This window comes from Chiroxiphia lanceolata, chromosome 29, assembly GCF_009829145.1.
Source record: "Chiroxiphia lanceolata isolate bChiLan1 chromosome 29, bChiLan1.pri, whole genome shotgun sequence".
Taxonomy (NCBI): Eukaryota; Metazoa; Chordata; class Aves; order Passeriformes; family Pipridae; genus Chiroxiphia; species Chiroxiphia lanceolata.
The window spans coordinates 183,634-204,763 of record NC_045665.1 but is presented as its reverse complement, the minus strand read 5'-3'; the positions used below and the strand labels follow the sequence as shown (position 1 = coordinate 204,763).

The window sequence follows — 21,130 nt, the reverse complement described above, 5'->3', positions numbered from 1 at the left end:
CTGAGCCACTGCAATGGGTTGCCCAGAGCAGCTGTGGCTGCCCCATCCCTGGGAGTGTCCAAGGCCAGGCTGGACGGGGCTTGGAGCAATCTGGGCTGGTGGGAGGTGTCCCTGCCCATGGCAGGGGGTGGGACTGGATGATCTTCAATGTCCCTTCCAACCCAAACCATTCTATGATTCTAGGATCCCTTCTTGCCCCTCCTGATCATCTGCCACAGCTCAGTGTTTACTGTAAAACTTAAAGGTTAAGGTAATTAAAACTCAAATGACAGGGACTGATAGAGGCATAATCCCACCACCTGAAAACACACCACTCTGTAAATCATAGAATCATGGAATGTCCTGAGCTGGAAGGGTCCCACAGGGACCATTCATCAACCCCTGGCCCTGCACAGACACCCCAACAATCCCACCCTGTCCCTCAGAGTGTTGTCCAGACCCTCCTGGAGCTCTGGCAGCCTTGGGGCTGTGCCCACTGCCCTGGGGAGCCTGGGCAGTGCCCAACCACCCTCTGGGGGAAGAACCTTTCCCTAAAATCCAGCCTAACCCTGCCCTGGCACAGCTCCAGCTGCTCCCTGGGTCCTGTCCCTGTCACACAGAGCAGAGGTCGGAGCTGCCCGTCGGGAGGAAGTTGTAGAGCCCAGTGAGATGTAAAGGAACTCCCTTATCTTGGAAAGGGTATTTCAGGAGGTACTGAGAGGAATTCACTACTCACTGAGCACAGGCACCATCTTCTTCCACTGCCATCTTCCAAAGATAAAAGCCCAGAAACCACGGGAATTGTTCTTACGTGAGCAGAGCGTTTCCTCCGCGCCTTCCTGGACTCCGAGCACTGGAATGAAACCCAGGGCTCAACATACAACTTAAAAGCCTCATTCCTAGAATAGCCCACACATGAGTCGGGGATACCTCTCCTACCTGGCTGGGACTTTCTTTGCTATTAAAATGCAGGAGTCAGCCTGAATTGCAGGTCTGGGGAAGGTGCCTCGAGCACTGGCTTGATTGCTTCCTCAACCTGCGTTAGAATCATCTTCTCTACCTGTTTAACTCTTCTGAAAACACTTCCCAGGTGTTCAGGAGGCTTTTACTGAGATAAATCATGTACAATGCACTGGCAGGAGGATATTTTATACCATAACTAGAGCAGAAGTGCCTTGTTTAAGGAAATAATGTGATTATTCATTTCATCGTGGAGTCATGGAATGGTTTGGGTTGGAAGGGACCTTAATAATCATCTCGTTCCACCCCCTGCCATGGGCAGGGACACCTTCTACTAGTCCAGGTTGCTCAGAGCCCCATCCAACCTGGAAAAGCTGCAGGGTCAGATCCTGCCCCGCTTACAAAGGTCCTGCAGGTCCCAAACTCACAGAACCACCACAGTTCACAAAGACATCACAGAACAGGGCATGGCATGTAAAAGGGACTTCATGGAGGTGTCATTTCTGACCCCACTGTACATTAAATGACATTTAACAGCAGGAAAAATGTCATAAATGCTGAGAGTGTTGGGGTGGTTCAGCCTGGAGAGGAGAAGGTTCCAGGGAGAACCTCAGAGCCCCTTCCAGTGCCCAAAGGGCTTCAAGAGAGCTGGAGAGGGACTTTGGGCAAGGCATGGAGGGACAGGACAAGGGGGAATGGCTTCCCACTGAGAGAAATGAGGTTTAGATTGGGTATTGGGAAGAAATTCCTCCCTGTGAGGGTGGGGAGGCCCTGGCACAGGTTTCCCAGAGAAGCTGTGGCTGCCCCTGGATCCCTGGGAGCGTCCAAGGCCAGGTTGGACGGGGCTCTGAACAACCTGATGTAGTTGAAGCTGTCCCTGCCCACCCAGGAGGGTTGGATTAGATGATCTTTGGTGTTCTCTTCCAACCCAAACCATTCCACATTTCTATGATTATAGAATTACTGTTTCTGATGATTGGGACCATCTTGGCCAATAGGGTGACAATAAAGCCCGACAAAAACGTGATGAATGACTTTTTCAGGGGAGATGGCTGAGGCTTTACACAGGCAGGACGTTGCTTCCTGCAGGCAAGTTTCTGCCTATTATGCAGTGACCTAAACAATGCTCCCCTGGGGACAATTCCAGAAGGGACACCCAACGCCACGGTCGCATCCTGGGAAGATACATCACGTCCCGGCCACCAAGGATCACCTGCCAGCACATCAGCCCCACAGTCAGAGTCTGCTGGATGTGATTTGCCATGAATAGGCACTGCCTCAGCATCTTGGAACTCTCATCTTTTGTTGGTGGCCCCTCTCAAGGCATGAAAGCACCATCAACAACTTCTCAAATGGTGTTGATTTAATCCATCCCTTCCATGGATGAAAATTAAAAAAACCCCTTAATATATAACAGAAATAAAAAGCAGGGAGTGTGAGGGCCCAGCACCCTGAAGGGAGACCCAAGAGTAAGGCTGAGAAAGGAGAAACCCTTCAGCCTAAACTTTGACCCCAGGGACAGGAAAACAAGGATTCCCATTGACTAACAGTTCCCACTGGTCCCCAAAAATTCCCCACCAAGGGCAGAGGGGACACACGGGTGGGGACAGCTCCACGTTCCAGGCGTGGTTCTCCCACTGCTTCAGCACCCACCCAGCCCCAGGCACATTGCTGAGTGTGTCCCGGGGTCACCCCTGGGGAAGTGGAGCTTCTTCAGAGCTGCCTCCGGTGCCATTAACGCAAATTCATTAGGAAATTTGCGTCTGTTGTTCGTGTGGAGGAGTAATTACCGGGCAGAATTGAGGAGGTGAGCAAAAGGAAAGAGGTAAAGATTAAATGCCGGAAGACACGTGGGAAGGATGTGCCGGGTGACCCCCAGGGGAGTCAGAATAGCCAAGGAATGTCTCATTTCCAGGGGGGGAGGCTTTGGAGAGTATAAAAGGCTCCCTGGCAGAGGGGTCTTCATTCACTCACCTCCACTTCTCTCCAGTCCTCACGGATCATCAGGGTAAGTTGGAGTTTGGTGCTTGCCTTTACTTTTGGACTTGGTTTCTGTGGGTTTCTGCAGGATTTTTAGTGCTGTCTGGTTTGAGACCAGGCACTACAGAAGATCTGGGGACCAGAGATTGGTTTTGGGGACCAGAGATTGGTCTGTGACCAGAGATGGGTTTGGGACCAGAGATGAGTTTGGGACCAGAGATGGGTCTGGGACCAGAGATGGGTCTGGGACCAGAGATGGGTCTGGGACCAGAGATGGGTCTGGGAGTCTGCGACCAAAGATGGGTTTGGGACCAGAGATGAGTTTGGGACCAGAGATGGGTCTGGGACCAGAGATGGGTCTGGGAGTCTGGGACCAGAGATGGGTCTGGGACCAGAGATGAGTCTGGGCACCTCCTGGGTGGTTTCTCTCTGATGGAACCAATGCTGGACCATGTGCTAAAGGCAAGAGTATCCAATGCAAAAATGTGGAGATCTCAGGGACAGGCTGCCCTGGGATTCTGGACACCAGGCACCTCCCCAGCCACTTCGGGATGGACTTTGAGATAAGAATGCTTTAAGCTGGGCGATTCAGACAGCAAAAAAAACCCCCAAACTCTCTTTTCCTTCCAGCTTTGCCAACACTCCAACCAACAAGATGCCCAGTGGCTGCTGCGGAGGAGGAAGCTACTCCCTGACCTGCTACAGCAGCTCCAAGGGCTGCAAGAGGCCCGTGTGCTGCTCCCCCATGCAGTGCTGCAGCCCCTGCTGCATGCCCGTGCAGTCCTGCTGCATGCCCATGTCCATGCCCTGCTGCTACACCATCACTAGCAACAACAACGGCGGCTGCTGCGGCGGCAACAACGGCGGCGGCTGCTGCGGCGGCAACTGAGCCCTGCCTGGCTCCTCCCCGCTGGATTTGGATATGGATAACAACCCCAATGTTCCTCCTCCTTCACTTAGAGATGTAGATCTTACCTTCTCTTCCTGCCTTCCGTCCCCAGCTGCTCGTGAAGGGCTTTGAAGCCGCTCCCCAGTGACCAGTGGGATCTTCCTTCGCCAGCCCTGGTCCTGCTCTTCGCTTCCCTCTTGGGGTGTGGGATGTTGAATTCTTTTCATCACTGTTTGTGGGACGTTGAATTCTTTTCTTCGCTGTTTTGCTTCAATCTGTCTGGAAAAAAAAAAAAAAAAGGCAATAAACTGTAGTTTGTGACCCTGCAAACCTCCTGGAGTTGATGTGTTTGTTCGCTGCCTTTTCCTTGGGTGTTTTTCCAGTGTTGGGATGTTCCTATTTCCAAGGTGTTAAATGGGGGTGAGGGGGGGGTTCCTGCACAAAGAAAATCAGGGCATCCCTGATGCTTCAATTTAAGCACCGGCTGGGTTTCTGGCACCTCTGTGAGCAATATTTCTCCACCCAGTATAAAATAAAGAAATGGGAAGAAAATAGGAGAGGAGAAGGTGGTGTGGAGATTTCAGAGCAGCTTTCCAGTGTGTGAAGGGGTTACAGGGAAGTAGGAGAGGGGCTGTTCATCAGGAACTGGAGTGACAGGACAAGGGGGATGAGTTCAGACTGCCAGAGGGGAAATTTAGGTTGGATATTGGGAAGAAATTGTTCCCTGTGAGGGTGGGGAGGCCCTGGCACAGGTTGCCCACAGAAGCTGTGGCTGCCCCTGTATCCCCAGGAGTGTCCAAGGCCAGGTTGGACAGGGCTTGGAGCAACCTGGGCTAGTGGGAAGTGTCCCTGCCCATGGCAGGGGGTGGAATGGGATGAGCTTTAAGGTCCCTTCAAACCCAAATCATTCTGTGATCCTATGAAAATAATACAATGAACTCATGAAGGACGTGAGCCCCTTCTGAAACAGTCTGACACAGGAAAGCTCCCTGGATTCCAAGCAGCCAGAGATCTGCCTCAGGACCTACAGACAGCCAAATAAACAGTTTGACACTTACCAGACAGAGGTCTTGCCTCTGCTAAAACATCTGAGTAACCAGATACCGAGTTGAAGTGGGAGGACAAATCCTGAGAAAGCTCCGCTGCCTTCAAGGAGTGAGAGGATCAGCTGGAGTTGAACCAAAACCCTCAAAAACTGCACCACAGTCCTTTTTATGCATTTAATGCCCTTTTCTTGCTCTGTTTTCACACTGATATGTCCCTTCTTTGCATTCTGATCTGTATCCCACTCCCCAAAGATGGTTTGAGCACCTCGGTTACACCAACAGCTGGACACGACTCCCTAGGGTGGGAAATGCCCCCCTAGATCAGCCCTTCTCACAGTTGCAGGACTTGCCTATAGAAAATTTCCCTCTGGAGGCACAAGTGAAACATTTGCCTTCACTTCTGCCCCATTAATTCCTTGTAAGTGAATAAATAAATCAGTTCTCTTGGGCTGGGAAGTTGGTTCCTCCTCAGAGGGGACCTGCTGGGGAGGAAATGCCACACATGTTCTTCTGCCCTGTCTGGAGAAGTTGCAATTACATGTGTTGTTCTCCAGTTTTACACTCAAGGAATTATTCTCATGCCAGGGAAGCCTGGAAAGGAGTTAGCAGCGTTTCCTGCAGGGCTGAAATAGCACTAAAATCTCAATCTGCTCCCCCCTTGCACTGTGCAGAAAGCAAAGCAAGGCCACTGTGACCATCCTGGGGGCTGGAGGCAGCTCACCCGAGAGGACCCCTCTGCAGAGCACCCCAGGGATCCCCAGGGATGTGAGGAAGCACAGGGAACTCACCAGGCAGGCTCCACCATCCTCTCATTAGGCAGCTCCCAGGATAATGTACGAGCTCCTCCGATGGGAGCTGCAATTTCAGACCGTGGAAAAAATTCCTCCCAAACCCCCCATTCCTGCCAGGACTGAGCCCCAGAGCAAAGCGTTAAACAAGGATTCATCCACCCTGCCCAAGGCTCTGCCTTACCTTGACCTTCCTTCTTCCCTCCCAGAAAATGGTTTCACCTCAACAAAGTCCCAGCAGAGTCCCTGCCTCCCACTCAGCCCCGTGAGCCCAGGCAGGACCAGTTCTCTGTGCTGGTCACCTCAACCTTCTCACCCTTTGGTTCATTCGGGGCTCCTTCCATTTCCAACACCCACAGAGGGTCCTGCACCCACCTAAAGCCCCTCCCTCCCTGGCGAGATGTGGGGGAGAGGCTGGACATGATCCAGCCCAGAACCCCCCTGTGGCAGCAGGGCAGGGGGGAATTCTGCCCCCTCAGCTGAGACCCCCCAGCAGAGCTGCCCCAGCCCTGGGGAACAGCCCAGGGAGCACATGGAGCTGCTGGAGCCACTGCAGAGGAGCTGAGCAGAGGGATGGAGTAGCTCTGCTGGGAGGAAAGGCTGCAGAGTTGGGATTGTTCAGCCTGGAGAAGAGAAGCTTCGGGGTGACCTGATTGTGCCCTTCCAGAGCCTGAAGGGATCCTGCAAGAAACATGAGGAGAAACTATTTAGAAGGGCCTGGAGTGATAGGATGAGTGGGAATGGGTTCAGACTGACAGAGAGGAGAGTTAGACGGATATTAGGAAGAAATCCTTCCCTGTGAGGGTGGGGAGACCCTGGTACAGGTTGCCCAGAGAAGCTGTGGCTGCCCCATCCCTGGAAGTGTCCAAAGCCAGGTTGGAGCAGCCTGGACTAGTGGAATGTGTCCCTGCCCATGGCAGGGGGTGGAACTGGATGATCTTCAAGGTCCCTTCCAGCCCAAACCATGCCTTGATTCCATGGCCTTGCAGGACTCTTGTGCGGGTGACCGAGCCCCGAGCTCGGGTGACTCTCGATGGGTCCCCATCACTTCTCGCTCCCTCCTCACATGCCCGTCCCCGTGACAGGAACAAACAGCCCCATTTCCATGACGTTTCCCAAACCCGTGTTTCAAACACCAGCCTGATGAAACCACCCATCACGAGGCCCAGAGACACGAGGCCGGGGCTCAGTTTCGGGCCTTGCACTGACTCAGCAGCGGCGGGTGCTGAGTAAGGCCCAGAACATCCCCGGCCCTCACTGCCTGCCTTTGTCAAACAGATACGAGGATGCATTTTTCTGGCTCCCTGGCAAGGTTGTGGGGAGGACAAATTCATCAGTATTCATAGAAGCCCTTTGATTATCTGCAGGCTAAACAATTATGGGGCCTAACAAAGGTAGTGATCACAAGTAATAGGGCAAAATGCAAATACCAGGCGACACGTAGGGCTAAAAAATATGGGTTTGGGTTGGTAAACAGGGAAACTGGGATGGTCAATGGCTGTCTCACTTCCAGGAGGAAGGTGTTCAGGACTATAAAAGGTCTCCTGGCCCAGCTCACTTCATTCGCTCGTCTTCTCCTCCCTTCACCTCTCCTCACTCTTCAACAGGGTAAGTGAGAACTTCTGAATCTCCCTTCATTCCCCAAAAGGAAATCTTGGATATCTGAGAGCAGCATCCAGATCTAACTAGAGATCTGGGATGGGGTTTGGGAGCTGGGCTTCTATAAACTCTGCACAAGGAGTTACGGGGCCTGGAAATGTTAAAGGAGGCTCCAGGAGCATCAGCAGGGCCAGGAAGAGCAAGGGGTTGGAGAACATTCCAGGAGGGCCCAGCCTGAGGACTGTGTGCACTGTGCTAGGCTGCTCTTCCTGGGAAATTAGGGATGCCTGGGAATGAGGAGGTGGGACTGACATTGGAGGAAAAAGAGGAGTTACAACCAAGATTTACGAAACAAGACAACCCTTGGTTTCACCTCCTCAAACCTCCAAGTTGAGCACAACCAGAGCTTTGAATGAATTGTGTACTTCCAAACCTCCTGCTCTCAGTCAGAGACTCTCTCTGCTCCTCTCAGCTTTGCCTGGGTGGTTTCCCTCTGATGGAACCAGTGCTGGACAATATTCCAAGTGCACCGGTGTCCAAACCAAAAACATGGAGATCCCAGGGACAGGCTGTCCTGGGATCCTGGACACCAGGGACTTTGGGATGGACTTTGGGATAAGAAGACTTTAAGCTGCCTAAAGAACCAGGAGATTCAGGCAGAGAAAAAACCCAAACTCTGCAGTTCCAACTTCCTGGGCAGGGGCAGAGGAGGGACAGGACTGAGCTCTGCTCTGGGGGAACCAGGGACAGCAGCCAGGGAATGGCTGGAGCTGTGTCAGGGCAGGGTCAGGTTGGATCTCAGAAAAAGGTTCTTCCCCCAGAGGGTGGTTGGGCACTGCCCAGGCTCCCCAGGGCAGCAGGCACAGCCCCAAGGCTGCCAGAGCTCCAGGAGGGTTTGGCTGATCCTCTGGGGCACAGGTTGGGACTCTTGGGGCTGGGCCTGTGCAGGCTGAGGGTTGCACTGGATGGTCCTTGTGGGTCCCTTCCAGCTCAGCACATTCTGTGATTCTTCCCAGCTTTGCCAACTCTCCAACCAACAATATGCCCAACGGAGGCTGCGGTTGCTGCGGAGGAGGAAGCTACTCCCTGACCTGCTACAGCACCCCCTCGTGCTGCAAGACCCCGATGTGCTGCTCCCCCATGCAGTGCTGCAGCCCCTGCTGCATGCCCGTGCAGTCCTGCTGCATGCCCATGTCCTGCTGCTACACCATCAGCAACAACAACAGGGGCTGCTGCGGCGGCTGCTGCGGCGGCAACTGAGCCCCCGGCCCTGCCCGCTGCCCTCCCGGCTCACCTGGGCTTCCAGACGTGGATATGGACCTGGACACCACCCCTGCTTTGCTTAGAGACTGTAGATCCCCTGTCCTTTGCCTGCCTTTGGTCACCCAGTGCTCGTGCAGTCGCTGCCCAGCGCTGGGTGGGGTTTCCCTCCGTGAGCCCTGGGCCCGCTGCTCCTCTTCTCTGGGTGTGTGGGACGTTGGATGCTTCAGTTCTCCCTTTCCTCCCTTTAACCTCTAATTAGTCATGAATCATAATAAAATGTGTCAGTTATGAGCTTGCAAACTCCTGGGTTATGTATATTCATTTATTCATTTATCTTTCTCTTTTAAACCAGAGCTCTGGTCTGGGACGTTTTTAGCATTTGTTTAATTTCTTAATGTAATTAATTTTGCAACTATTTGTCATTCCGCTGATGACAACACCCCGGAGTGGTGAAATTCTTGGGTCAGCCTCTCATGCAAGGGAAAGCAGGACTCATCAGTGTTATTTCAGCATCCCCTTGGTCACCCAGTTCCATTCTCTTCCCCCTGCTTTGACTTTGGAGACACAGTTTGCAATCAAAGCATCTGTGCGGCCCTAAAGCCAGAGCTAAAGGTCTTTTTTCCTAATGGAATTCTTTCCAGGGAATTTGCTGAGATTTAAAAGGTTTGATAAACCTTTTAAGAGGTTTGATATCTTGTCAATAAGATTAAATAGACCAGGAAGTGTGGTCTGCACAGAGGCAGGGAGTCATTGGCAGAATCACAGAATCACAGAACGGTTTAGGTTGGAAGGGGCTTTAAAGATCATCTCATTCCACCCCCTGCCATGGGAAGGGACACCTCCCACCAGACCAGGTTGCCCAGAGCCCCAGATATAAGTCCAGCCTGATGGATTCAGAAATAGTACCTAATTTATCTGGAATTCTATTCAAATATGGCAAAATTTAAGAGACAAGATTAAGAAATTAAATATTTGCACTTGGTGATTTGTGAAATCCTCAGGAAGGGAAGTGACTCCAAAGCCACTCTTTTAAATCCAAGCCCAGCATAATCCTGGGACACTGGCAACGAGTTCTAAATCTAAAATCCTCATTGGCCTTGACAGATACCAAGTTCTTTTCCACCTTTCCCTGCTTCCTGCAAGGCAGTGACATTGGTCCTGCAGTTACGGAATAAATTATCTCCAGCACGGCCCTGAAACCACACCCCTGAATTCTGCACATGCTTTCCCCAGTGATTCAGACCCAAATTCCACTGGACAAACCTCTGAGCATCCCTTGGAGAGGCTCCACCGTGGAGGGAGTGCATGGAAATGCCTCCTGCCCTGGGGGCTGCTGGGAGAGATGTTTTCCCAGTCCTTAAAAATGCCTCGACCCGTCCACAGAAATGCAAAACAGAGCAGCTGCGCTGAAAATGGGTCAAAGGAAAATGTCAGAAAGGTGGATATGCTGGAATCGTTGGTCCATGAGGTCACTGCTCCTCTGGCTGCCCTCATTCCAGATTTTCCACACATAAAAGCAGATTTTCCACACATAAAAGGCTTTTCCTTGCTGTAGTCACTCACCTGGTCGAGGTGCTCCTGACCTGGAAGGGAATGAATTCATTTAAATAAGGGAATAAACATCCCATCCCCAGCCTGCCCTGGTCCATCCCTGCTCCTGGTGTCCGTAGGGATCCCAGATTTGGAGCTCAAGTCTTCCAGTCACACACGGGACAGCAACACTTGCTGTTCCTTATGGTCCTGATGTCACCCTGGATTCCCTCCCCGTGCCCTGGAAGGACTCCTGGGCCTTCCTGTGGTTTTCCCACTGCCACGAGAGTCTCCTTTTGGGCACATCACTCAGCATCCCGGTATTCCAGGTATCCTTATCCCAGGATCCCATCTGACTGACAGGAGGTAACAGCACATCTGAGCATGACCAGTGGGAGAACTAATTAGATAATGGGCCACTGCACATGCAAAGGAGCTGAGCTGACGTTCCACCGAGGGAGATGCTAATTGGGGCTGATTAATCCAAAAGCAAGTGCCAGAACAAAACACACACATGGCCGTGGCAGAGCTCGGCTCCTCATTCCCAGGGCATGTCTCATTCCCAAGAGACCTCGGCCACATATAAAAGCTTTCAGCCCCAGCTCTGTCCCCAGGACTCCGACTCCCTGCCCAGCCCGTCCGTCCCGCTCCCGGGGTGAGTTGGATTCTCTCAGCTCTCTCAGGTTCCTCACTATTTTTTCACAGAAACAGCAAAAGAAAAGGAGTTGTGGTTTGGTTGCTTTTTCCCAGACGGTTTATTCCTGAGGGCTTGATCATATGGCTTGTGAGTCACCTGAGGAGAACTCCTGAGGGAGCTGGGGGGGCTCATCCCGGAGAAAAGGAGGCTCAGGGGGGACCTTCTGGCTCTGGAAATCCCTGACAGGAGGGGGGAGCCAGGAAGGGGTCGGGCTCTGCTCCCAGGGAACAAGGGACAGGAGGAGGGGGAACAGCCTCAAGCTGTGCCAGGGGAGGGTCAGGTTGGCCAGGAGGAGGAATTTCCTCCTGGAAAGGGTGTTCAGGCCTTGGTAGGGGCTGCCCAGGGAGGTGGGGGAGTCCCCAGCCCTGGAGGTGTCCAGGGAAGGACTGGCCGTGGCACTGAGTGCTCTGGGCTGGGGACAAGGTGGGGATGGGGCACAGGGGGGACTCGGTGACCTTGGAGGGCTTTCCCAACCTCAAGGATTCTGGGAATGATTCCGTGATCTCTGCCCCAGAATGCAGCACCAGAAGGGCCTCAGTGACCAGGACTTGTGCCACGACAGCTCGGGCTGTGCCACGAAGGGCTGGACATGGCCCAGATCCAGCGGGAGCTGCCACGAAATCCCCGGGAGCCTCAGCCACGACCTTGATGGGTCCTGCCAGAGCGCTCCCCAGGGCTGCCAGCCCCCCGAGCCGTGCCCACCCCAGCAGAGCTGCCAGCCCCGCCGGCGGGTGGAGGTGAACCACGCGCCCCCCGCGTGCCCCCCGCCCGCCAGGATCCACCGCCGGCCCCTGCAGCAGTACCGGCCCTCCCCGCCCTGCCAGGACCAGGAGTCCTGCGGCAAGCCCAGGAGGAGGGTGGAGCAGTGTCCCCCCGAGGATGACAGTCCCCCCGTGGTCCTGCAGCCCCTGCCCCTGCCCCATCGCCGCCCCTGCGGCCCATGTTGCCCCCCACCCGTCCAGAGGTGCCACCCACCCGTCCAGAGGTGCCCCCCACCCGTCCAGAGGTGCCCCCCACCCGTCCAGAGGTGCTGCCCGGCCCCCATCCCCCTGCCACCACGCCCCTGCCACCACCAGCAAAAGCAGGTCACTCTCTTGCCACCCTGTGTGCAGAAGTGCTGAGCATGGGGACAGCAAGGTGCTGGGACCCCTCGCCGAGGTCTGAGACCCCTCCCCGGGGTCTGGGACCCTTCCCCAGTATCTGGGACCCCTCCCCAGCGTGTGCCCAGTTGGTGTTGGGGGGGGTTCCACTCCTTGCCCAAATGATGCTCCCGTGGCTGAAGGTTCATTGCTGCTCTTTGCACATCAGATTTGGGGTCTCAACCCCCTGCTCGGCCCCAGCACTGACACTTTAAATTCCCAGTACCCTCCCCTGCCGGGCTTTGGTCTTCCTCGGGGAAGAGAAGCTGTTTCTTCCCTCGTCTGAGCAACCTGGAGATGGAGGAACATCCTGCCACGGATTCACCTTCTCCCGTGGGTTCAGTGGACTTTGATTTCAAAGATGCTTGAAAACAGCAACAGGACTTTACTGGGAAAAAAAGTAACCACTGTGACTGCAGGAGCATCAGGGACTTCTGCACATTTATTTTTTCCCCGTGTATTAGAGAATAAAGCTAAAAAAAAATTAGCAGACACTTGGTTGCTTTTTTTTTAACCCCCCCAAAACATCACCAAGGTTACAACAAGATGTTAAAAGCCATTAAAATTCTCACGAGGAAACTTCCAAGTCAAAATTAGGGTTCACACCTGAGGGTTTCAGCTCTGGCCGAAGGGGTTTCACCAGGAAAATCCTCCCCGCCGTGGTCACCCACCACAGGACCGCGGGTAAAAACAGTCGGCTCCGTGAGCGTTCCAGCACCTTCCTCACCCAGAGAGCCCTGCGCCGGCACAACATCCTCATTTAAATGCTAATCACCTTAATGAGCGCGTGGCCCGGCACGTGAGGTGTGGCTGTGCGTGCCAGGGATGCCTTTTCGCTCCCGCAGGAAGGTGCAGCCCCGGCTCTTCCCCCGCAGCTCCCCGGCTCTCACAGGCGCTGCAAACCTGCTTTTTCTCTCTCGCTTTGCCAGAAAAGCCTCCCACAAGGTCCATTAAAATATCTAATGTTGCTTCTGTGTGTTGCTCAAGCGTGTCCTCGCGGAACCCCCAAGGAAAACTGGAAAGGGAAAAAGGAGTTTCTTCTTTTTTTTTCTTCACCACAACAATTTATTTTTCTCATGTCTAATTTTACCCAAACAAAACACCACTTATATATGAAATCTAACTTAGGAGATCCCTTATTTTATTAGCTGTTTTCTTCCCAACCTCTTCCCAATTCCCAGGCACTGGTCCAGTGCAGTGACTCAGAGCCCACAGACTGAGTTTAGCCCTGACCAGCATTTCCAGGTCAAATTTGGTCCATCTTATCTTCCAAACTGCTTTTCACTTGCCACCCCAGCCCTCCCAGCCCAGTTAGTCCAGCCCAGCCCTCCCAGTCCATCCCAGTCCATCCCAGTCCATCCCAGTCCATCCCAGCCACAGGACCGTTTCTCCAGCACTTTCAGCCCCTCACCCCAAGTTGGTGCCACCTGTAGATTTGCCAAGTCCACCCCATTATCCAGGGCATTAATGAAGATCTCAAACAGGACCAGCACCAGTGTCAGCCAGTTTTTCACCCACCATGTAGTTCATCCATCCAGTCCACACTGGATGGACAGTCCAGTCCACGAGGCTGCCGTGGGAAACTGTGCCAAAAACCTCGAGGCAGCACCACCCATCACACTCATGGGATCCTGGAATGGCTTGGGTTGGAGGGGACCTTAAAGATCATCCAGTTCCAACTCCCTTCCATGGGCAGGGACACCTTCCACAAGACCAGGTTGCTCCAAACCCTGTCCAGCCTGGCCTTGGACACTTCCAGGGATGGGGGATCCATGGAATAACCTGTGCCAGGGCCTCCCCAGCCTCACAGGGAATATCCTAATATCCCCCTTCCTAATATCCTGTCTAAACCAGCACATGGAATCCTGGAATGGTTTAGGTTGGAAGGGACCTTAAAGATCATCCTGTTCCACTCCCTGCCATGGGGGCACCTTCCTCTATCCCAGGTTGCTCCAGCCTGGCCTTGGACACTTCCAGGGATGGGGCAGCCACAGCTTCTCTGGGCAACCTGTGCCAGGGCCTCCCCCTGCACAGAACCAACCTCTTCATCACCGAAACCCATCAGCACAATTTGCTTTTGGTGACTCTGAGCTGGCTCTTCCCAGTCACCTGTTTGTGCTTCAGGCACCTCCTGGAAATGTCCCTCCTGGGCAGCAGAAGGGGAAGGCCGGGTCATTGAGCCTGGGCACATCATGGCTCCTGACTCACAGGTCACACATCAGCCTCCACTCAGTGTCCTGGTGCTCTGGAGCTGGTGAATAATTACTTTATTACCTGCCTCACAGGACAATGTGTGCCTTAAACACTGTAAGTCTTTTATGTGCCCCGCTGGGTAATTAAAAGATGCTTATCAGAAATCGTGAGTCAAGCAGGACATGGGAACAGCATCCAAATGGAGGAGATGTTTTGCCAATAAATAATTTAATCCTCGTTCCTGCAGAGTGTTTCATTTATGAGGGGAAGACTTGGAACCCTATAAAAGGCCCCGGTCCCTTTGCCTGTCACAATCTGCTCCCCTGGTCAGCACCTGCCTTCCCTTGGGAACGGGGTAAGACACAGCCCTGGGTCATTTTTGGATGGGGTTTGGATTCAGGAGGTCACAGACCTGACTTGGACCCTCAAGAATGATGGGCTAAGCCAAGACAGAAGCTGTTGGGAGACCTGGGTGTGGGACTGGCACCACGGGCTAAGCCAAGAAAGAAGCTCTTGAGGGATTTGGGTGTGGGATTTACACACATGGTGTCTTATGGTTGGTTCTGTTCCTGGAGGGAAAAATACGAAGGGGAAGGTCAGAAAGAGGGTTTGGACTTAATCTGACCAGCATTGGGCAGCTGCAGGTGTTTCCTTTAGACCCAGACCCTCAGGACAGTCGGGTGTGACCCGGTCACATCTCACTAACGCAGCTTTACAGGGAGTCAAACAAAACCAGAGGAGACGGTGACACCAGCCTGCTGTTTTCCAGGTTTTTCCCTGCAGCTCAACAATGATCTACTCTTCCGGAAGAGAATCCTACTTCAACCTGAACTCCACCTGGTACGACCCCTCGGGGTCGTGGCTGGACACCCGGCGCACCCCGTTCCGCTACGGCTACGCCAACTGCTGCTCCTCGGGCTGCGACGGCGAGGGCGTCGAGGGCATGAGGGGCCACGACTACCGGCACTACGGCTACAGGCAGCCCGTCTGCTCCGAGAGGTGCCAGGGCTACGGCTCCTCCGAGTGCTGCCACGGGGGCTCCGCCTGCGTCCGGAGACCCACCTACAGCTACGGCTCCTCGGGGGGCTGCCAGGGCTACGGGAGGTCCGTCTGCTCCGAGAGGTGCCAGGGATCATCCGGCTCGTGCCACGGAGGGGGCTCGAGCTGTGTCAGGAGACCCACGTACAGCTCGGGGTCGGCAGGGGGGTGCCAGGGCTACGGCAGGTCGGTGTGCTCGGAGACGTGCCACGGCTCGGGGTACCAGGGGGGCAAGGCGAGCTATGGGAAGGCCTCACAGTGCATCCCACAGTGTGTCCCGCAGAGCAGCCCCAAGTGCATCCCACAGAGCTCCCAAAAGTGTGCCCCAAAGTGCATCCCACAGAGCGCCCCAAAGTGTGCCCCAAAGTGTGTCCCAGTGCAGACCTGTCCCCCTCCAGTGCAGGTCTGTCCCCCTCCAGTGCAGGTTTGTCCCCCTCCAGTGCAGGTCTGTCCCCCTCCAGTGCAGGTCTGTCCCCCTCCAGCACAGGTTTGTCCCCCTCCAGTGCAGGTCTGTCCCCCTCAAATCCAGCAAGGCTGTGTGCCCGTGCCAAAGGGCATCCCAAGGCAGCAGCAGAAGCAGGTCTGCAAAATTCCAGCCCGGAAGATAAAGTAGAAGACAACAGGAGTGAGGACAAACAAATGGAACGTCTCACTCGTGCACCCTCTGATGGGCCCCACGTCCTGTGCTGCTCGTGGGGCTCTGCTCTGTCATCTTGCTTGTAACATGCTTTGAAGGCATAACCCACGGTCTCTGTGAAATATTAAATGCTCTTCCCCTCCTTATTTCACAGCAGACATGGAGGCAATAAAAAATGATGGCTCAAAATCCCCCTTGGCATCAGTGTTTTCCACTTCATCCATTCAAGCTGCTTCTGGTTCTTCTTGTGGCCAGAGCTGGTGTTTGCACCCTCGTGAGGCTCCTGCTTGGTTCAACCTGATGTCTTTTGATTCCTCCCCTGGCCAACTTCTTTGCTGGGAGGAAATAACAGTTTTCATCATGTTTGTGCAACACAGTAATTAAATAGCAATATAGTAATGAAAAAAAAACCACATTTCATCAGAGAGGTAAAAATGAGAAGGTCTGCCTGACCTTCATTCATCCACCCATGAGGCAACGGGAACAGCTGGACTTGCACCACAAACCTCCAAAAAAAAGCCCTGGGGAAAAAGTCAGGGAGAGAATTCAGGAATGGCTCTAACAGGGTGAAAGGCCCCAAACTCCTGGTTAGATAAGGCCTGGTGGGGCTGGGAGAGGAATCATCAGGGAGGATTTCTGGAGCAAAGCAGGGATCTGGAGCCGGTGACTCACAGCACCGTGTCCTCGGAGGCTCCTGGCACCTCACCTAACCCAGGTGAGAGCCTCCCTCAGCTCCATCTCCCCTGTCCTGCCCGGCCCAGCCCCCAGGACGTGACACATCATGGAATCAGCTGCTTCCCAGCACTAGTGGGGGAGATTTCTCCTGCAGCACCACCTGAATAAGGAAAAGAAGCAGGAACAGGTGCAAGGGCACCTTCCTGGGGTGGAGGGTTTAGAGGCGGCCACACGCTGCCCCAACACCGCCACAGGTCATCCTTGCAACGTCCCAAAGGCAATTCCTTCCATAAAACCAACAAATTACCCAAAGAAAAAAGCCACCATCCACTCAAAATATTGTCAGGGGACTCAGGGAAGCCTCTCCTGAAGAGCAGGAGCTTTGCAGGAGATGTGAGGGCTCAGAGACGAGCTGAGGGGTCAATATGGTCCTGTCGGGGTCTCCCACGAGTGTCCTCCCCGCCAGGCCCCGCTCAGGGACCTCTGTCGCCGACAGAAGGGATGAACAGGTTTCTCCCCATCCACGTGACCTGGGCTGGAATGGGTCGTGGATCCAAGTTTCACAAGGATTTCTGCTCTCCCGACGTTTGTGAAATATCCCGAGTCACGTTCCGGTTTCCTCATCTCTCAGTTGCTTCAGGTGATTCAGCTCCTCTGGGGGCTGATGAGTCTCCTCGACTCTGCATTTTAATTCCAATTCAATCTGTGCCATTATTAATATTACAGTGGCCTCTAGAGTCCTGGCTGAGATCAGCCCTGGGCAGATCCATAGGCAGAAAGACACTTTTCTCCCCCAAACAGAGCATTAAATCAGTGAAGATGCTGATCCCAATGTCCTCCCTCTCCAGCCTGGATGCTCTTGGGCTCCTGTGGAGCTTTAAATTCCTGCTGTTTGGCTTAAAAGCCCTTGAGTAATGAAAAGACTGGCTTGGACTCTTGCAAGGCTCCTTTCAGTGCCTCCTGGCTGGTTTTACTCACAATTAGGGGTCTCTGGTGTTGCTCCCTGCCCATGTCCCCCCTCCTGCCTTCGCCCACTCCCACAGTCAGCAGGAGTTTGATGCAAAGCCTCACCTCTCCATGTCCCACCTCTAAACCCCCAAATCAAACCTCAGTGAGAGCTTTAGAGCCCAGGGGTGACTTGACTGCCTTTGTAACGCCCCAGGACTGAGCTCCAGTGCTGCCCCAGGGGCTCCCGGAGGACACAGTCCTTGTTTTCAGGTCACCCCCTACACAGACCAGCCCCAGGCTCTGTGATCCCCTGCTGCCACCCTCATACCTGCAGCCCTAATCCCCTTTGTCTCCTTCACCCACTCACAACCCAGATTCTTTTTTTCCCACGCTGCCCAAATACATTTATTTTTACCACACACCCCCACGGTCTCATTTGTTCCCTTTCCCTTTCATTTTTGGGTTCCCTTCACAGCCCAGCCCACCAGCCCACCCCACAATCCCACCTTCCCCTAATATTTGTCCCTTCCCAGTTTGAGCTCGTGGCTGCTTTGCATTAAGCCCAACAAACAGGTAAATTGTGCAGTCAAAGGCAACAAGGCCATCCAGAAACCTGCCCGTCCCGAGCCAGGCGTGGTGGGCAATTAACATTTTTCTGGAGTAACGAGGGGAACGGCGGGATATCGATCTGCTCCCAGCACCATGAGTCAAATCAGCAGGGCAAAAACTCCCAATTAGCAAAGTGCTCGGGGTGCTGAACAAGCAAGTCCCTCCAGTGGGGCCCCATCTGGTTTCCGGAGGGAACACGCCGAGGGTGCCCTATAAAAGCCCTCGCGCCCCTTCGCTCCTCATCTCCTCGGCCTCACGTCTCCTCCGAGCTCCTGCTGAACGGGGTAAGTGCAGCTTCATCAAACTTTGGCACCTCTGATGCTCACCAGCCCTGCCCCGACCCCGAGCCCTTGGCCTCCTGTATCCCATCCCTCTGACTGTCTCTGGCCCAGACCTTCTGCCTCGTTGTCGTCTTCATCCATTTCTGTAGATAAAGAATAAAAAGCAGGTTGGAAAACATAAAACTTGCTGGCTCAGATGGCTGAGGACTCCTCGGGACTCTGTCCACCCCTTCTCACTCATCCCTGGGAGTTTCAACTTCTCTCTGATGTGTTTGCTAAACACAGAAGGGAAATATTTGCCCAGAGGACCAGCACGGGCAGACGTGGGCTGCTACTTTTTCTCTCTTCTTCAAGAACCTGGATTATAGTCATAGAATCATGGAATGGTTTGGGTGGGAAAGGGCCTTAACAATCATCTTGTTCCACCCCCTGCCATGGGCAGGGACACCTTCCACTAGCCCAGGTTGCTCCAAGCCCCGTCCAACCCGGCCTTGGACACTCCCAGTGTTCTTTGCCGTGGCACTCACTCAAAGATGAGTCTTCCCAGCAGGTCTCCAAGGATGTGCTCCCGCCAGGACAAAGACCAGTGCCACCAGCAGGAACGATCCTCCTGCCACAGCAGTGAAGGCTGTCACAGGAGCAGCGGATCCGGATGCCACGGGAGCAGTGGTGGATCTGGATGCCACAGGAGCAGTGGATCCGGATGCCAAGGGAGCAGTGGATCTGGATGCCACAGGAGCAGTGGATCCGGATGCCAAGGGAGCAGTGGATCTGGATGCCATAGGAGCAGTGGATCTGGATGCCATGGCAGCAGTGGTGGATCTGGGTGCCATGGCAGCAGTGGTGGATCCGGATGCCACAGGAGCAGTGGATCTGGATGCCACGGGAGCAGTGGTGGATCCTGCCACGGGAGCAGTGGTGGATCCTGCCATGGGAGCAGTGGTGGATCCTGCCACGGAAACCCCCAGGAGTGCCAGCAGCAAATCTACCAAGTGTCCTCGAAGATGAAGTGATCAGACCCTCATCTGCAGGTGATCCGGGCATGTCCTTGACCCTGTGCTGAGTTCAGAAAGCTTTGCATGTCCCCAGCAATTCCCAAAGAAAATGTCTCCTCCCCCTCCCCTGGTGAGTCCTGTGACCTCTCCTGAGCTTTGTCTGTGGGTGCTGAAATAAACTCTCTGTTCATGGCACAGTTTTCTCTGTATCATCTGTAACTGCACAGAGCCAAAATCTGGAGTTTGGGTGAAGTTTTGAGCCATTAAACTCTGGAGTTTGGGAGGGGTTTTGAGCCATTCCAATTTGGAGTTTGGGAGAGGTTTTGAGCCATTCCAGTTTGGAGTTTGGAATGGGTTTTTAGACACTACAGTTCAGGGTTCAGGAGGGTTTTGTGTGGATGATTTTCCTTTCCCCTTGTGTTTCGTGTCACAGTACAAGACACCTTGTGCTTGTTTAACGCCCTGATGTTGCCCTGCCCAGAGAGGGTTTGGGCACTGCCACAGCCCCACTTTGGGCTCCAAAGGAAAAGAAAGAGACAATAAAGATTTTCAGATGCTGACAACTCTCCCCCACACAGCTGGAGACCCAAAACCCCCAGCAAGACCCCAAGGGCTGCCTTGCAGAGCTCAGGGCTGGCTCTGGGCACAACCACGGGGCAGAAAGAGTCTCATAGACAAAGAACCCCTTTTTTTTGCCTTTTGGCCCCAAAAGGCCAACCCTGGGGGAGGTATCTCCACGTGCTGGTGGCAAACCTCCCAGCAAGCCTTTCTAGAAACCCTCTGCCCAGCCCTTGAGGAGCTCTGGGCTGGGCCGGGGGCGTCAGCGTTACACAACATGCTGACAAATTTCTTCTCAACTTGTAATTAAAAGGAATTGGGTAATTTATTGCTCTGGCACTGCCATTCATGAAATGGATGTTACCTTGATAAGATGGTTCTCGAGTGCGTCAGGAGGATCAGAAATATCTGGCATTGCTGAAAAGGGTGCAGGCAGCAGCTCACTCCCTGCTTTGGGATCCTTTGGAAAAGCTCTCGGTGTGACTCTGGAATTTGCCTTGAGCCCCCCCCATGTCAAACCCCATTTTCAAGGCACTTTGAGGTGGCCAAGCACAAAATCTAGAGATGCCCAGGCCAGCTGGCTGGATGCTCTTCATTAACAAACTCAGCAAGAGGAACAGCACAACAAGTTGTCGGGAGCCAAAAATTACTTGGAGTCTTTTTTCCTGGAGAATATTGACCATATTTTTCTGATGCCAGAACAAAACACAATTAAGCAGCCTGGGTACAGTTTGCCCTGACACTGTCCCAGTTTGTAACAGCAATTTAGCAATACAAAAGAAGCATTTAGGTTGCTCACCTGGTTCTTTAACCCTGCCCTGTCCTCCCACCTTTCCAAAAATCCTCCATGTTTCGGGAACACCGAATGTGTCAGATGGGTTTTGGGATGCAGGAACTGCTCAGGACTCACAGTGACTTAACAAAGAGTCAGGCACTTGTGTTGAAAGCAGGAGCTCAGGAGAGGCAGGAGAGGCACCTTGGTGCCTTCCCAAGGGATGTCGGGTGTGAAACAGCCTTAGGAAAGGTGGGATGAGGCTCCATTTCCCTGGGATCAGCATAAAACCTTAATCAACATGGAGAAAAACAAATTAAAGGCAGGAGAAGTGGCCCAAAAATCACAACTCCTTGAGCATCTCGGCAGGAAGGGAAATATTTTCTACCCAGTGTTTCCCAAGCACTTTCCCCTTGACAAAATCCCAGCAGCTCCCCTATTTTAGCTGGAAATCCTGAGTTTAGTCTTTTATTTGCTGCTTGTTTAATTACTGAACTTCCAGTTTAATTACTGAAATATCTTCCACAAGCAGTGACAGAAAAGGGCCAAACAAG

General features: G+C 53.5%; 4 protein-coding genes across 7 annotated transcripts; all 4 read left to right on the top strand.

The window, feature by feature from the left end:
* The first annotated feature begins 6,261 nt into the window (after positions 1-6,261).
* LOC116799892 (keratin-associated protein 5-5-like) lies at positions 6,262-8,804 on the top strand. 4 transcript variants are annotated; one of them, XM_032713355.1, is made up of 3 exons: positions 6,262-6,408; positions 7,156-7,250; positions 8,258-8,804. In XM_032713355.1, exons 1-3 carry the CDS (start codon positions 6,373-6,375, stop codon positions 8,499-8,501), a joined length of 375 nt encoding a protein of 124 aa, XP_032569246.1. In that variant the 5' UTR covers positions 6,262-6,372; the 3' UTR covers positions 8,502-8,804. The 4 variants fall into 4 exon arrangements, with proteins under 4 accessions (XP_032569246.1, XP_032569248.1, XP_032569249.1 ...); XM_032713357.1 differs by lacking the exon at positions 6,262-6,408 and adding an exon at positions 6,629-6,665; XM_032713358.1 differs by lacking the exon at positions 6,262-6,408 and adding an exon at positions 6,682-6,871.
* Positions 8,805-11,246: 2,442 nt separating this feature from the next.
* LOC116799595 (pollen-specific leucine-rich repeat extensin-like protein 1) lies at positions 11,247-11,852 on the top strand. The gene has a single exon (XM_032712840.1). It carries the CDS (start codon positions 11,247-11,249, stop codon positions 11,850-11,852), a length of 606 nt encoding a protein of 201 aa, XP_032568731.1.
* A 2,984-nt stretch (positions 11,853-14,836) lies between these two features.
* Positions 14,837-15,714, top strand: LOC116799593 (keratin-associated protein 5-1-like). The gene has a single exon (XM_032712839.1). The coding sequence runs from the start codon at positions 14,854-14,856 to the stop codon at positions 15,712-15,714; it is 861 nt and encodes a 286-aa protein (XP_032568730.1). The 5' UTR covers positions 14,837-14,853.
* Positions 15,715-18,811: 3,097 nt separating this feature from the next.
* LOC116799814 (loricrin-like) lies at positions 18,812-19,264 on the top strand. The gene is made up of 2 exons (XM_032713200.1): positions 18,812-19,077; positions 19,168-19,264. The coding sequence occupies exons 1-2, from the start codon at positions 18,812-18,814 to the stop codon at positions 19,262-19,264; spliced, it is 363 nt and encodes a 120-aa protein (XP_032569091.1).
* Positions 19,265-21,130: the final 1,866 nt, after the last annotated feature.